Source organism: Notechis scutatus, chromosome 7 (assembly GCF_049901735.1).
Source record: "Notechis scutatus isolate UNSWTSFEM ecotype Mainland chromosome 7, rNotScu1.2, whole genome shotgun sequence".
In the NCBI taxonomy this organism is placed as follows: domain Eukaryota; kingdom Metazoa; phylum Chordata; class Lepidosauria; order Squamata; family Elapidae; genus Notechis; species Notechis scutatus.
Window position 1 is genome coordinate 5,736,375 of NC_142015.1, and position 14,987 is coordinate 5,751,361.

The 14,987-nt window shown below is 43.3% G+C and overlaps 1 protein-coding gene across 2 annotated transcripts in view; it reads right to left on the reverse strand.

Moving 5' to 3' along the window:
* Positions 1-11,882: 11,882 nt before the first annotated feature.
* Positions 11,883-14,987, reverse strand: part of BMP1 (bone morphogenetic protein 1) — a 199,930-nt gene continuing 196,825 nt past the window's right edge. For both annotated transcript variants that reach the window (XM_087969608.1, XM_087969609.1), the window contains exons 19-20: positions 14,773-14,987; positions 11,883-12,873 (exon numbers count right to left, since the gene is read on the reverse strand). The exon at positions 14,773-14,987 is cut by the window's right edge and continues 36 nt beyond it. In XM_087969608.1, coding sequence (XP_087825734.1) covers positions 12,739-12,873; positions 14,773-14,987 — 350 coding nt within the window. In that variant the 3' untranslated portion in view covers positions 11,883-12,738. The remainder of the gene's footprint in view (positions 12,874-14,772) is intronic.

Consider the following 14,987-nt stretch of genomic DNA (forward strand, 5'->3'; position numbering starts at 1 on the left):
GCCAGAAGTGATGTTTGCATAGGGCTATTGTTTCCTGCTCCAGTATAGATGGAATGGAACCCAACCAAGCCAATTACACAACTCTAGGTTACTAAATTGTCCCTCTCTGCATTTCTGAAATTTCAAGAAGGGCTTCTGCAGATTCAAGAACTTTAATACCCAAAAGGATTTCATAATCTTGCCTCTTTTTATGCACAGTACATGTAAAAATGAGAAAGGTGGACACTATTGGCTTTTTGATTTCCTGGGCAATGCCCTCAAATGTGATAATAATCATAAGCTAACGAATATATCTACATTTTTTTTCAGCTTCTAACAAACAGGATTCCTTTTGAAGTTGTGGTGCTTTCTCTCAATTGTTGGGGTGACAATGTGGATAAATGTGATGGCATTCATCAAAGTCAGTGCAGTAGATAAGATTTCAAGGGATTAAAAACAAGAGAAAATTTCATTAGTATTGGAAGGAGTGAACCAAACACCATTCTCATTAAAAGCATCCATTTGGTGACCCATTCTTCTCTACGGAGGAAAATCCTTGATTTTCAAATCTCTTGTCCTGTAATCTTAAGAAGACATGTTTTTGCTGCAATCTAATGAATCACCTGTTATGCAGCCTTTTCCCTGGGAGCCCGAGATGCATAGTCTAAATTACAATAATTATTTTCCAAATTGCAGCTAGGAATACAAACAAGCACTCCCAAACTTTACACCTGTATTTCTCAACCTTAGCAACAAGGATGCTTAGATCTCAGCTCCTAAAATTTTAGGATTTGGAATCCTCACATCTTTTAAGTTGCCATGCTCGACAAATACTGCTTTATACAATTCAGCAACCTATTTCTGGGCGACACATATTCTCTCTCTCCTTTTTTGGCAAGCTAAACTGACTTTCCTGGTTTTATGCTGACTCAGTTGCTTCCAACATGACTATCTCGCTGCTTCTGCCAACTAACTGCAACACCTATGCTGAAATACATACAGGGGTGGGGGGGTAATTTCTGGCCTCATTATTTAAACACAGCTTTAATTTTCTTCAAAATTGGATGTTTTTCTGGAAGTGCAATTCACTGCAAGTGTGAGATTTTTTTTTACCAAATACAATTTCTGTCATTTTGTACTGTTATTTCTTTTCTGCTGTGTGTTCAAGGTAGTTTTTTAATTGAGGAGAGAGGCAAACATACAAGGAGTAAATGCTATCTTTTGCCACTGTTGGAAGAAATATCCTTCTGGGTTCAGTTCCAAGTGGGGAAAAAAAGATGCTGGAAACATGGAGGCTGTTTGGAAAGATGGTTTAATGGTGGACAGGATCACATGCCTTGAATGGAGGAAAAGGGAAGAGATGCTGAGAGTGCCTGGGATTTGAATTTGAGCTTGTATCCTGATTGGGCAATGCAGAGGCAACTCTGTAGGCTGCCTGAATTCCAGGTTTGGTTGAGCCTTGCTGGATGATGATGTCATGAAAGGGCTTTGGGCAATTCCTATTATAGCTCTACCTGGAGACCTTTGTTATGTAAAATAGATGGCCTAGGCCAGAGTAATGGTTTATTAGCAAAGGTGGGAGGAAGCGGCTGAGTTTCTGCCTCTCTGGGTTTCTACTTCTCTTTTAGGGGAAATATTCTGCCTTAGTATATCCTAAAATATTTCATTTTCCTAGGAGAGGGGTGGGTTTTAACTTCCAACACAACTTTATCAACCTACAACATAAACAAAATTTAAGTAGCATTTATAACCACCTTATTGCAATGCATTCAAAAGTATTACCGTATATGCCGGCGTATAAGACGACCCGGCGTATAAGACGACCCCCAACATTTCCACTCAAAATATAGCTTGTTATATACTCGCCCCTCTTCTGCACGCCTTCCACTTTTGCACTTTTTTTTTTTGAGGCACTTTTGTGCACCGTGGAAACGAATCCCGTGAAGCCGAAAGGAGCAGCCAGCCTTCTCCCAGCTCCCAAGGAAACGAGGCTCGCACCGCCCGGGCTCCGCTGAGGTATCTGGCTGGGGCTGTCAGGAGTTGTTACCGCTGGCGCGGCTCCGCGCGGCTCCAGTCCCGCGTTGCCTCGGGAAGGGAAAGGCAAACCAGGACAGCGGCTCCTTGGGAGCTGGGAGAAGGCTGGCTGCTCCTTTCGGCTTCACGGGATTCGTTTTCACGGTGCGCAAAAGTGCCTCAGCCGCGGGCAGCCGCAGTGCTTCCCAATTACTATTTGCCGGCGTATAAGATCGACCCGGCATATAAGACGACCCCCAATTGGAGGCATGTTTTTCAGGGCAAAAAAGTCGTCTTATACGCCGGCAAATACGGTATTTAAAAAAACACCAGGTAGCCTACCTTGCTACTATTAAGCACAAACCCCAAGTCTGTTTTCCTGGAAGTCTCCTGCTGATCTTAAACACTCTCTCCCATTCACAGGTGTTAGCCTTTAAACTAACTGAACTTTTCCATACAGAGGATAATCCTGCAAATACTATTTAGGAAACAATAACTTTCAGCAGGGGGTTTACAACAGGTTAAAAAAAAAACACCACCCTAATTATTGTTAATGTAATAAAATGTGGCAATGTGTGCAGGTGTGATTACCCAGAAGCTAAACATAAGAACAGGAGAACGTGATAACGATATAAAGGAAAGAATGGACGTTCTGGCAAAATGGTACGTATGACTTCGTTACAAAGCAAAGGACGTAAAATGTTGAGCTGCAGAACAAAATACGGGATCGTAACATTTGTAGAGAAAAGGGTGTATATTCCACAGCACTCCAGAAAAATCTTGGCAAGTTTGAATGTTAATAGATTATATGCCTCTAATCAGTTGAGGAACATTTTGCTGTGTGTGGTGCAGTAATTTATTGATTTAAACAAAGGAAGAGACCCTTTGAAAATGTTGTGGTTCACTGGCAGCCAGTGCAGATGGCAGCAGAATCGGACAGTGAGGAAGAAAGGGAACCAGTCAGGGAGTTTGGAGATGACTCGGATGAGGGTCCTGCATCCAATGCAGGGATGGGGCCAGGACCATATGGGAGTGGGGTGCTGAGTCCGGAGCCTCTGGAGTCTGGCAGCAGAGAGGCAGAGGAGCAAGGGGAGCCTGTTCCCACTGTGCATGTGCGCAGGGCTGCTAGAAGGCGAGAGCAGCTGAAGCAGCAGGGGCGACTCAGGAGTAAGGCTGGGAGGTGATTGCTCCTCCCATAAGGGATAAAAGTCAGACTTCAATGACAACATCTTTGCAGGAAGCAAAGCAGTTCAATAGATTCCGAGTCCTTCTTGAAGCTCTGTGTATTCTGGTCGGTTTTTTCTTGTACTGTTATAATTAATTTGGATACTTCTGTTTTTGGGCAGCATTCCACAGCACTGACAGGCATGTGCTTATCTTGGGGAACTGTTTTAAATTTAGTTCTGGCTGTAAATGGAAGTAATTCCCAGCGTTGCATTAAAATAGGTTTTGCTTTTAAAACAAGTTTGTATTTAATTACATTGGATGAAGCCTGGGTCAGAACAGAAAGTCTGAAAAGAACTGAACAGTATAGTCCTTGACTTACAAGAGTTCATTTAGTAACCGGTTGAAGTTACAATGGCATTGAAAAAAGTGATGTATGACTGTTTTCACAATTACAACCGTTGCAGGATCCCCATGGCCACTTGACCAACAATCAATCACACCTTTGGCAACTGACCCATATTTATGACAGTTGCAGTGTCCTGCCGTGTGATCACCTTCTGACAAAGAGAGGTCGTAAAATGGGACAAGAAAGGTCGTAAAATGGGACAACATTCACTTAACACTTTTCTCCATGTTGGGCTCAATTGTGGTCATTAAGTAGAGGGTTACCTGCATTTCTAGGTTTCCCTTCCTTGCTTATTCCAGGTGAGACAGCCTGGGTGGGTAACCTTGAAGATGAGAAAAGACAAATGGATAAACTTCTCTTTGCAGGTTTCATTTTGCAGTTGCAAAGTTATCCAGCCCTCGGGCACTTTGAGACAGACGGCCTTTGAAAACTGAGCGTTCCTGCTGGAAATGTAAGGGCAGAACGGGGCACTTCCAGGTCAAGCTATGGGACACTGAATCTGAAGTCCTCCCTGCTGCCCGGTGGCACGGCTGATGGAACTAACGTCAGTTGTTTTCCTCCTCCGTCTCAGAAGGCTTCCTCTGTTCAGCTGTGGACGATTGAATCTGAGAGTCGGTGGAGGTTCTCTATCATCCGTCATCCAGGTCATGGTTGTCCCAAAAGTGCTTTTTTTCAAAAGGCAACTGGACTTTGTTTTTTTCCTTGAAGACATTTCATTTCTCATCCAAGAAGCTTCTTCCGTTCTTGGATGAGGAAGCTTCTTTAGGTTCAGAAGCTACAGAAACCAGGGTTGGGCTGCTGAGGGTTCGCAGGGGTTCGGGAGAGCCCGTAGCTAAGATTCTGCACAATTCGGAGAATCCCCAAATCCCACTCCTGGCTGGCCACACCTACCCCTCCCCTCCCTGGAGTCCCCACACGGCCCGTTTTAGATGTCGGTAAATGTAGGGGGTGTGTGGAGGCTGGGGGAGGGCAAAAAACAGGCCTCCTGGAAGTTCGGGAAGGATGGAAACAGGCCCGTTTCCAGTTTTCAGAAAGTCTCCGGAGCCCAGCGAGGCTGCTTTTGCCCTCATGGAGGCCCGAGGAAGGCCTCCGGAGCCTGGGCGGGGGGGCAACCCAACCACCGTGGTACAGGAGGCTGACTAGGCCACGCCCTCCATGGCCACGCCCACCCAGCAACTGGGCAGAGAACCCATTGCTAAAATTTTTGAAGCCCACCCCTGACAGAAACCGAAGAAACTTTTCCAGTTCAGTTCTTGGATGAAGAAGCTTGGATGAGAAATGAAACCTCTTCGAGGAAAAACTAAGTCCAGTTACTTTTTGGAAAAAAAAAAACAAAACACCTTCGGGATTGAATCTGAGACCTTCTGCTTTCAAAGCATTTGCTCTACCTCTAAAAAGCATTTGCCAGCAATAATTAAACCTGCATCAGTGGTGGTATGCGGCCTGTTCGCACCGGTTCTAGCGATCCGGTAGCGCCAGTCAGCAATTGGCCCCACCCGTCCTTTCCTGTCCTATATTTCCTTTGTTTGTAGCTCAGCTGACAGGCGCGGCAATCTGCTCTGCCGTGCCTCAGCTGTTTTACTCACCAGCCCTGACACTAAGTTTTCATGCTTAAAACTGCCTGTTTTAGAACGCTCCACATGCGCCCTCAAAACCAATAGTACAATATTTTGAATTCCACCACGGAGTCCTGCGTATAAACCTGATTACACCTCCAAATTTGGAGCTACCATCTCCCCTCCCCGTTTACGCAAAATAAAACTATTGGAGAGGTGACATCTCAGGATGATCTTCTAAGGAGGCTAACATTTATTTATGATAGAGGACAGAAGAGACTCCAATAAAATCATGCCTTCTTGGACCTTTTCCCACCATGAACTCTGGCACTTGTCCCTGGCTGGCATCTCCTCGCAGGAATCATTCTTTTCTTCTGAACTGCAATCCTCCGAGGGGTTGCATTGTTCCATCTCAATTTCTTCCTGGTCTTCGGTTTCTTCTGTCCATTGTTCTGGTGGATGTTCTGAGTTTGGGCATTGATCCTCTTCCAGATCACATTTGCCTCCTTCGTGTGAGATTGGCACTTGCACACCTATACTCTTGTTTTTCCATTTCTTGCACACTTGGACTTCATCGCCTACTACTTCTACTCCGTCGTCATCATCCAAATATATGTTTAGAGGCACATCGAGGTGAATACCCAAAGGGATCATTCTTTTTTTCCGGCAAGGTTGTGCCAAACAACAGCATTTAATGTTCTTTGCGTAAGCGGCCTTCGCTTTCTTCTGTTCCCGACATTTTGGTTTCTTCCCTCCTTTTGAGCATTTTGCCTTTTGGTAGGAAGGTGGCTTGTTTCTTTTTGGCTTAGAGAAGTTGCTACATATTGAAATTTTACACTGGGAGTTGTTTTTGTTGCTTGCAAGGGAGCAGGAGGAATTCTTCTGATATACTTCCTTTCTTTCAGTCCAAGCACAGACAGTAGAAGAACATTCGTCATCACTCAGTTCCTCTTTACATTTTTGTCTCTTTCTGCTGCATGGGGTTGCAAAACCAGGGGCTCTTTCACATCCACTTGGGTTGCACTTATACTGGTTCTTCTTAGGGCATTTCCGCCCATGTGGAGATGAACGAGGGCAAGCTAGACCTGGGCTTTGGCTTTGAACTGGCTTGCGGTAGCTCTGGGTGATGAACTCTGCCATAGAATAGGTGACCCCAATCTTCTTGGACAACTGCCTTGGGGTCAGACCTAATTCCCGCCACCTGGTTTTGTCAATTTCCATTCTTCTTCTGTTTACCATCTACCCCATCTTCATGTCACCTCCCTATGGCTGTTGCTCCCCATGGTTTGCTATGATCTACTAGGGCCAGAGGTTCTGTGACATCAATAGCTGCAGGGTTGATGTCATAACCATCACTACATTTAAGCTAGGCCTCCTGCATGTCACATATGGGTGTCTTTTGGGTTGATCCTGCTGCAAAAGATAAATATTTTTAACAAAGTCATCCCTGGATTCTTGTTCTAGGAGTCCCATCTCACATTTGCAAGAATGTGACACACCCATCAAGCATATTTTACCAGTCTAGGAAGGCCTGCAATGATAACAACCCATTTAATCAAATGTAACAACCCATTTAATCAAATATATTCCCAAGTGTTGCTGATTTCAAAGAGACTTCCTTAGGAGACACTGTGGCTTGCCATCCCACAGGAGAACATAAAAAGGGAAAGTTTGTCTGACCCTATCCATCTGTTAGAGAAGGGGCAGATGTAGGAGCTTTTTTTGACCTCTGACCTAAATGTGATTACAATTGCCCCTTATTCTAGCTCTTCAGAACCAAGAGAAGATGTAGGAAAAGAACAGATGGAGTCAAGAGAGGAATCAGCCTGGAGTCATTACATTCCCACAAATGGCCTAATCCAATCCCTCTTGAATTCCATGAACTCTTATCTAGTGTGAATTTAGTGTTGACCGTTAGTTGACTAGATTCTTGTGTATAGACATGAGCAATAAATTAGCTTAACTGAAATTTAATGTGCGGTCCTAATTGTTCACACTTGACAGAAGCCTAGTGTTTCCCCACTCATTGGATGAAGAGCTTATGGCAACTGGCTTGCAAGTATTTGCATGTTTGTGTGCCTACATTAAGCCAAGTCATATTGAAAAACTCAAAATTAGTATTTCTCAACCATAGTAACTTTTAAGATGTGTTTCCTAAAGGTGCTTTTTCAGGAGGCAACTGGACTTTCTTGTTTTTTCTTTGAAGATGTTTTGCTTCCTGTCCAAGAAGCTTCTTCAGCTCTGACTGGATGGTGGGGAATGGAAGGATTTCTACTCCTTGCAGACAGCTGGTCATTTGCATCCTTTTGGTGGGTCATTTAAGCACTTGGAGGTTTAGCTGTATCCTCAGGGTCACCTGAGTGGTGCTTCTGGTTCCTGTAGTCTGCAATTCAAAGAATGTCCATTCCAAATTGTATACAAAGTCTGTGGAGATTCTCAGTCAATCCAGGTCACGGTTGTCCCAATGGTGCTTTTTCAGGAGGCAACTGGACTTTCTTGTTTTTTCCTTGAAGACATTTTGCTTCTCATCCAAGAAGCTTCTTCAGCTCTGACATGATAGTGCGGAATGGAAGGATTTATATTCCTTCCTGAGGACACAGATAAACCTCCAAGTGCTTCAACAACCTTCTAAAAGGATGCAAATGACTAGCTCTCTGTAAGGAATATAAATCCTTCCATTCCTTACCATCCACTCAGAGCTGAAGAAGCTTCTTGGATGAGAAGTGAAACATCTTCAAAGAAAAAACAGCTGCCTCCTGAAAAAGCACCTTTGGGACAACTATGACCTGGATGAGTGAGAATCTCTACAGACTTTAAGATGTGTGGACTTCAACTTCCAGAATTCCCCAACCAGCAGGACTTGAAGTTCACACATATAAAAATGGCTAGGTTGAGAAACATTGCTCAAAACTAATAAACACTTAATCTGCCAATTTTAAAACTTGTTCTCCAACTTTGAGCTTTTGTGTAAGCATTTAGGTTCTGCCTTTTGACCACACAGTAGTGGTAGCTATATTTTAGTACAGTTTTAATACAAGGTAAAAATGCTATGGCTTTCAGATTTCATAATAACTACTACACTGGCCTTCTCCCCCCTCCCCTCTTCATTTAGAAGTAATTTTATTTAATTTCATTTTTCTCTCTCAGAAGAGCAGTTGCTTTTAATTTATTCTGTTGCTTTGTATGCAATGTTGCTCTTTCTTTTTCTTGCCTTATTATTTCAGAGCTATCCTGTTAGTTGCCCTGGAAACCAATTAATACTAATAGTGCATGATATAAAAGCAGTTCAACAGCAGTTCAACATGACACAATACACTGTCTCGCAAATTGCAAAAATTCTGCTGATGTCAGTAAGGTTTAATGATATTTATATTCACAGCAGATCAAAAGGCTAGTTGTTCTAACTAGCAAAGCATTTAATGACTCAATCGTTGCATGTTAAATTAGGGATCGGTTTGCTGGAAAGAATAGGTAGATAAGGGTTCTAGAGACCATCATCTAAATCAGGGCTGTCGAACTCATGACCCATGGGCCAGATGCGTCACGTGCTGGCCATGCCCAGCCCCCGTTTTAGCGACGACAATGTGAGAGTTTGACATCCCTGAACTAAGTGGATAACTGCAAGCTTCATTATCAGTTCATTACCTCCTACATAGATCATAGGAAAAAACCCTTCCTGTTATACACAATAAATTGGTTCTAAATGGGAAACAGTTCCAATGGTTGCATTCCTGCATCTTCCTTCCATCCATCTCAACAACTCTTGCTATAGAGCAGACATCTTCAAACTTGACAGCTTTAAGACTTGTGGGCTTCAACTCCCAAAATTCCTTCTCCAAGTCACGTTAGCTTCGGAATTCTGGGAGTTGAAGTCCACAAGTCTTAAGCTTGCCAAGTTTGAAGACCCTTGCTGTAGAGTAATTAAAGAATTACATTCACGCTTGCAAAATAATCCATTTTTCACGTTAGGCCAAATTCCTCTCCTAGTCATTGGCTACAGCCAAGTGCAAAGCTGGCTGAGGAACTCTGGGAGTTGAAATCCACAAGTCTTAAAGTTGCCAAAATTGGAGACCCTTGGCCTAGTGGACATTACTTTGAGAAAGCCGATTCAAATGAATGGGAACTGCCCCAAAGCATGTTGAAGCATCTGTTCCCGAGACTTGGATAACATCCCTGAAGATTGTAATGGAGTTTGTAAGGGATTGTTCCTAGAAGTTAGCGGTCAAAGCCTTCCACGTTACACATATTTGAGATTTCAACTTGCTAATCATGATGTAAAGGTTGTAGGAAATAGTTCCCAGCATAATAAATGACCATTGTTGTGCAGATTCCTTGGACAGAGAGGCTTAAAAAAAAAAGCCAATGCAGTCTTAGGTTGCATTAACAGAGTGATAGAATCAAGGGAGCCAGTTGAACTTTGCAGTCAGAGAGAGCCCTTGGGACCACCAGTATATGGTATTGTTTGACCTTGGTTTTAAAGCAAGGGAATCCTGAGAACTGTTTATAATGTACCACTTTATAATCCCTTGGTAAGACCGGGTGGAAACTAATCAAGGAGAGAAGCAACCTAGAACTAAGGAAAAAGTTCTTGACAGTCAGAACAATTAACCAGTGGAACAACTTGCCTCTAGAAGTTGTGAATGCTCCAACACTGGAGGTTTTTAAGAGGAGCTTGGAAAACCATTTGTCTGAAATGGTATAGGGTCTCCTGCTTGTGCAGCAGGTTGGACTAGAAGACCTCCAAGGTCCTTTTCAACTCCGCTATTCTAAACCAGATCCAGAGATGGATGATGCAATTATGGCTAGTTTCTTTCCATGGTATCCCGGTAGCCAGATGTCCATTAGTGGAAATCTTACATAAAAGCATTTCCTACAACAACCATGTAGCTATGTTTGAAAATGGCACTTTTATTGTCTCTTTGAGATCTTGGAAAACAATCTACATGATGTTTTACTACACCCTTCTATTCTCATTGACAAAACCCACATACGATATATTGTGTTTATAGAATGCCACTGCTATACATGTAATCTTATTTCATGGCCATTCCTTCAGTCCCCTTCTGAAATTACAGTGACAAGAGGCACTAAACAAAGGGGCACTAAACTAACACCCCAGGCCTGAAGTTACACCTTTTTTTGGCATCTTTGTGGTTTGTGGTTGCAATCTGGATGCTTGGCAACCAGTTTGCACTTACAATGTGTTGCCAAGCACCCTGTGACTGAGTGATCACCAGGCGCAATCTTCTTTGTTGGCTCCCACAGAGTCAGCCAGCCTTCTGCAGCTAACTCCAGAAATGAAACAAACTCCTCTTATAAATCCTCCATGGATGAAACTCCTGTTTTGGATTTGGGGGAAATGGACCTCTTCTGATGAGAAGAAAGAGATCTGTTGTCTCCAGGAACTGGCTGAAAAAGGTCCACTCTGTTTCCCCACTCGGGGGGGGGGGGAAATGAAAATTCTGCTTAGATTTTGGCAGGGAGGATTTTCAACCGCTGAGCACCTGCAGGAGGTCTTCCCAGTATCTCCACCCCACTCCTAAGGCACCTGGTACTCCTTACCTGAAACCTTGTCTGCTTAACAACCTGTGAGGTCACTTAATGACTGGAATTGAAAATGCCGAGATTGCGGTCATTGAGCAAAGTGGTTGTGTGACAATGGGCAAGATCAGAGGTGGTATTCAGACGATTTTGGACTGGTCCTGGCCTACCGGTAGCGGAAATTTTGAGTAGTTCGGAGAACCAGCAAATACCACCTCTGGCTGGCCCTGCCCATCCAGCCCTGCCCTTACCTCTCCTATATTCCCTTGTTTGTTAGCTCAGTTGATTGGTGTGACAGAGCGGATTGCCGCACCTCAGCTGAGCTAAAAAACGGCACAGTTCACCAGAGTTGATACAGAGGGCGTATCATCTGCATGCTTTCCGAACCAGTAGGAAAAAATTTGGAAACCCACACTGGCCAAGATGTGAGCCAATTACCTAGCATACAAAATAGTCAGATGATTCTGGGTGGAGGGGTCTTCAGAACCAGTTGTAAGTAGCAATTGGGAGATCCATCGTAACTTTGAATGGCCAGTAAGCAATTGGTCATAATTACCAGCAATATTTGATTTGTACAAAATTGGGTCAAATTTCAGCAGAGACAAGTAAAAAGTCAGGAGCTGTTTTGTATATGAATCCACAATGACAGCCAAAATTGATGTTGTTTGATGACTATGGCAGACACGCGAGGACTGAAATTGCTTTGAATGAAACCAAGTTACCATGATATTAGGAATATAGTGAACCGTGGTAGCGCAGTGGTCAGAATATAGTACTGCAGGCTATTTCTACTAACTGCCAGTTGCCAGCAGTTCGGCAGTTCGATTCTTACCAAAAAGCTTGACTCAGCCTTCCATCTTTCTGAGATGGTTATAATAGGACCCAGATTGTTGGGGACAATAGGCGTACTCTATAAACCGCTTAGACAGGGTTACTTAGACGGGGTTGTAAAAGCACTTTGAAGCGATATGTAAGTCTAAGTGCTATTGCTATACGTCTCAAAGGAAGCCATTATTTTTCTATCATTTCTTCACTCTTCCTTCTCCCTGAAGATCTATTAAGGGTAAAATCTATCCATCAATAGTTCTAAGGACATGAAAGCATCTCAGAAAACAGAAACCCAAGAACAGAAAGATTCAACCTACAGAAAGAATAGATTTGCACACTCTGCCTGCAGCCCTCCTCTTCTTTTTTATAGACAGGACAAGCAGAAATGCATGTTTTGCTTTTGTTTCAATTCAAATTTTAATTTAAAAAAAAAAAAGTTAGTGAAGGAAGGAGCAAGACATTTTTCAAGTTACATATTTTTCTTTTTCTCGGAGATGAAAGAATTAAAAAATAATATTCACAAATGGTAAAGATGGAAAGAGGCTGATGAGCATCTGTTTAGAAGTACAAGAAAGCATATTCATTACATCATTACAACAGACACAGCTTCCGCCAGCCTGGTAGCCTCTCCACTCTGTGTTTGTATTTGCCGACATCTCTGCCGGTAAACTTGCTTTGTGGAATTTGTAAAGGAAAACACTAGCTTTATTTTAAACCATACACCAGGGATGTCAAACCTTAGCCACTTGAAGACTCGTGGTCTTCAACTCCCAGAATTCCCCAGCCAGCTTGGCTGGCTGTGGAATTCTGGGAGCTGAAGTCCACAGATCTTAAAATGGCCGTGTTTGGACACATCTGCCCTAAACCAGAATCGGGCGAGACAAAACTCAGATGGAAGCTGCAAAGTGGTTAGTCCTGGAGATATTCTGGTCAAAAAAAGAAAAGAGGCACAGGAATGGACGTCCTTTTTTTTCTCTCTTTTAAATCAAAGGGTTCCCCCAATAACCCTGAGCCTAGTCCACATAGGCCGCGAGCAGCTGACAGCACCTTTAATTTTTGTGCGAGTGTTTTACACTCTTGAGGTGTACTGTGTATTTCTCCTTCCAGTTTATGTGAATTTTCTCCATAGATGTCTTTTTTTTTTTTTTCTTTTTGTTTTCTTTTCTTTTTGCAAACGGCGGAAAAACCTGTCCCTCAAGTAAGGGAAGGCTGTTCTCACTTGAAGGGGTTTTTTGGGGAGCTGGGGGTTCACTTCCGTGTGTGCAGCGTGTCCTGGAATTTGGTGCTGGTGTATCGTAGATGGAAGCCCTTCTTGTTGATGGTGTCATCTGAGTGAAATCTTACCATCACAGAGTCCCCAGCGGAGTAGACCTCTTCTGGAGGCTAGCAAAAAGGAGAAGATAGAAAAAAAAATGTTAAGGTGATGGGTGAGATAACTTGTGTAAGCCAGGATGACTCATAGACTTTATAATCTTTTTAAGGGGTCCCCAAGGACCCCTTATTTCAACCCTGAACTACAAATATTATTTTCCCCCCAGTGGTTCCCAGACTCATTACATCTCCTAGAGCCGCGGTGGCGCAGTAGTTAGAATACAGTATTGCTGTCATGCCTCTGTTGGAATCTGACTATGAGGGAGAGGAGGAACAGCGACAGGGAGTGGGAGTGTGGCTCCGGAGGTTGTGGAGGAAACCGGGGAAGGGAACAGGCTGGCTGGGCATTCAGAGGAAGACCCAGGCCCATCCCCTCTTCATCCTAGGGCATGCAGGGAGGAGTGGATAAGGGAGAAACGTGAATGGCGTAGTCTGCGGGGGAGGAAAGGGCCCTGATCCCCTTCATGGGCTGCAGCTGTGAGGACTGTTTAAAAGACAAATTGTGCGTGGCCCAGTGCTGGAAGCAAAGCGTGCAATAATTCTAGTCTTTTGGTTCTTATCTGAGTTCTGGCGTCCTTCCCAGTGTGTGTATTTCGATATCTGTGGATGTCTTCAAGCCCTTATCCTGTCTTGTCTTATTAATTGCTTCAGTGTGGTTTGTGTTGTTTTTTCTATTATATGTATTTTGAGTTTGAACGGCATTTGTTCCTTTTCGCAACTGTTTGTGGGGGAGTTTTTTCTCCAGTCAATGATAATTGGAGCCTTGAAGCCAACTTGAAGGAATTCAGGGGACTTCACCTGTTTTTGTGACTCTGTTGCTTTTGCATCCCACCCTGGGTCATCACAATTGCAGGCTGCTTCTGCTGACTGCCAGCAGTTCGGCAGTTTGAGTCTCACCGGCTCAAAGTTGATTCAGCCTTCCATCCTTCAGAGGTTGGTAAATGAGGACCCAGATTGTTGGGGGGCAAGATGCTGACTCTAAACTGCTTAGAGAGGGCTGTAAAGCACTATGAAATGGTATATAAGTCTAAATGGTATATAAGTCTATTGCTACAGATGGTACTATAATTGCCCCAAACTGACGATGTTCCTTTCTTCATTCTGAAATCAGGAATGCATGAAACCAGGAAGTAAAAACAACAGTGCACCCCTGAACCCCTAATCCCAGGAAAGCAAAAAATCCTCACCACTGGCCACATGGGGGACATTCAACTCTGATCATTTTGCTTTATCATCCCATCTCCTGAAACTTGCACAGAATGAGGTAATTCCTAGAGGTTTACATTAATCCTGACATCATTATAAAAAAAAAAACCCAAGTAAAATACTGCTCTCATGAACAAATCACCTACAACAGGATGTGTGTTAAGTCTCCAGAATATCATTTTATATGCTGATTTCATAGAAAGATGTAAACAAAAAAAAAAAAAGGAACCATACATCCCATTAAAAGAACTTCCTCAAGACGTACAAGATCACATCTACGTGGACAGACCTTCCAAATCACAGCTGGGAATCTTCTAATTAGCCAAAAGACACAAACCTGGAAGCTCCATTGCTCCAGAAATGAATTCCATAACAATGGAAGTATCTGAATATATTGCCTCTGTTTTCAAACCACATGATACCGTGTTTCCCTGAAAATAAGACCCAACCAGAAAATAAGCCCTAATGGGTCTTTTAGAGCAAAAAATAAATATAAAACCTGGTCTTATTTTCGGGGAAACATGGTACCAATGTCCCAAGCTACCTATGAGATTCTACATTTTAAAAAGAACATTGCCGACCATCAACAACTTTTTGCAGAAAACATAATTCACCAATCACCAAGACCAGATGAATATTGTTATCACATCATGCTGTGCCATGCATAAAGCTTTTCATAGAACTACGCAATACAGAATATCTTACCCCAGAGCCACAGTAACGTCCCAGACGTGGAGCTGTTCCATCGTAGCCATCAAACAGCTCCATGTAGTCATAGCCACAGTCGGCCTCCTCCTCAATCTCAAACGTTTGGAAGATGAGCTCAACCCCATAGCCTTCCTCAGCCACAATCACCCATTCACAGTCAGAACCCCCGGGATAGTTGTTGTCTCCAAATTGCGCGTGGGAATAGAGATCCT